This window comes from Ursus maritimus, unplaced genomic scaffold (genome assembly GCF_017311325.1).
Source record: "Ursus maritimus isolate PB19 unplaced genomic scaffold, ASM1731132v1 scaffold_5, whole genome shotgun sequence".
In the NCBI taxonomy this organism is placed as follows: domain Eukaryota; kingdom Metazoa; phylum Chordata; class Mammalia; order Carnivora; family Ursidae; genus Ursus; species Ursus maritimus.
In genome coordinates, this window is record NW_024426663.1 from 82,038,909 (window position 1) to 82,040,370 (window position 1,462).

Here is a 1,462-nt window from a genome sequence, read left to right on the forward strand (position 1 = left end):
TGGGAATTTTCCCATTTGAAGACACTATCAATTATAAAGATGTATATTATTATATTAATTTTCAAAGGATGTTTAGAAGCTGAACTTAGGAAAAGTCCCACACTTATAAAAATTAGTACCAAGAGAATATAATTCATTCTGTTATTATACTTTTTGTTCTTTGAGATTCCTAGGTCCAGTGATGTCATCTTGATCACTGACGTACAGAATTTACCACAGTCACTTGCTTTGTAAGGCACTGCATACATGTTTACCAAATTAATGAAGTAATATCACTTTGTCTTGTATTAGATAAAGAACACATTCATCATGGCATGGGGCAATCAGACATTCACCTCTGATTTCATCCTTCTGGGAATCTTCAGTCACAGCCCCACCCACATCTTCCTGTTCTCTTTGGTTTTGGTCATCTTCATAGTGGCTTTCATGGGAAACACTGCTATGATTCTCCTTATCTACCTGGACCCCCAGCTCCACACCCCCATGTACTTCCTCCTCAGCCAACTGTCCCTCATGGACCTCATGCTCATCACCACCACTGTACCCAAGATGGCCTTCAACTACTTGTCTGGCAGCAAGTCCATTTCTGTGGCAGGTTGTGCCACACAAATTTTCTTCTATACATCACTACTTGGCTGTGAATGTTTCCTGTTGGCAGTCATGGCTTATGACCGCTATATTGCCATTTGCCACCCTCTAAGATATCCCAATCTTATGAGTCCCAAAATTTGTGGACTTATGACTGCATCTTCCTGGATCCTGGGTTCTACTGATGGTGTCATTGATGCTGTAGCTACATTTTCCTTCTCCTATTGTGGGTCCCGGGAAATAGCCCAGTTCTTCTGTGATTTTCCTTCCCTGCTAATCATCTCATGCAATGACACATCAACATTTGAAGAAGTTCTTTTCTATTGCTGTATAATAATGATTATTTTCCCTGTAGCAGTAATTATTGCTTCCTATGCTCGTGTTATTCTGGCTGTCATTCGCATGGCGTCTGGTGAGGGTCGCCGAAAAGCTTTTGCGACATGTTCCTCTCACCTCATGGTGGTGGGAATGTACTATGGAGCAGCTTTGTTCATGTACATGCGGCCCACTTCAGATCGTTCCCCCAACCAGGACAAAACGGTTTCTGTCTTCTACACCATCCTTACTCCCATTCTGAATCCCCTCATCTACAGCCTCCGCAACAAGGAAGTGGCAAGAGCATTCATGAAGGTTTTAGGGAAGGGCAAGTCTGGACAATAAATTGCCTAATTATTTTCATGCTTTGCTAAGTTCTCCTTAGTGTCCTTCTTCTTTCAATTCTGTTTTTCAAAATGGCGCTTATTATGTATATATTTTTGAAAAAGCATATTCCTGGGCAATAACACAATCCTTTCATTTTAAAGAAAATTATTTCAAATATTTATTATTATTTTTATTTAATTAAGTTATCACTACATTTGTGGCCATTTCTTGA

At 39.9% G+C, this 1,462-nt stretch overlaps 1 protein-coding gene across 1 annotated transcript; it reads left to right on the plus strand.

Annotated features, from left to right (window-relative positions):
* Positions 1-309: 309 nt before the first annotated feature.
* On the plus strand, positions 310-1,248 carry LOC103680795 (olfactory receptor 2M3). The gene has a single exon (XM_008710276.2). It carries the CDS (start codon positions 310-312, stop codon positions 1,246-1,248), a length of 939 nt encoding a protein of 312 aa, XP_008708498.2.
* The last annotated feature ends 214 nt before the right edge of the window (positions 1,249-1,462 follow it).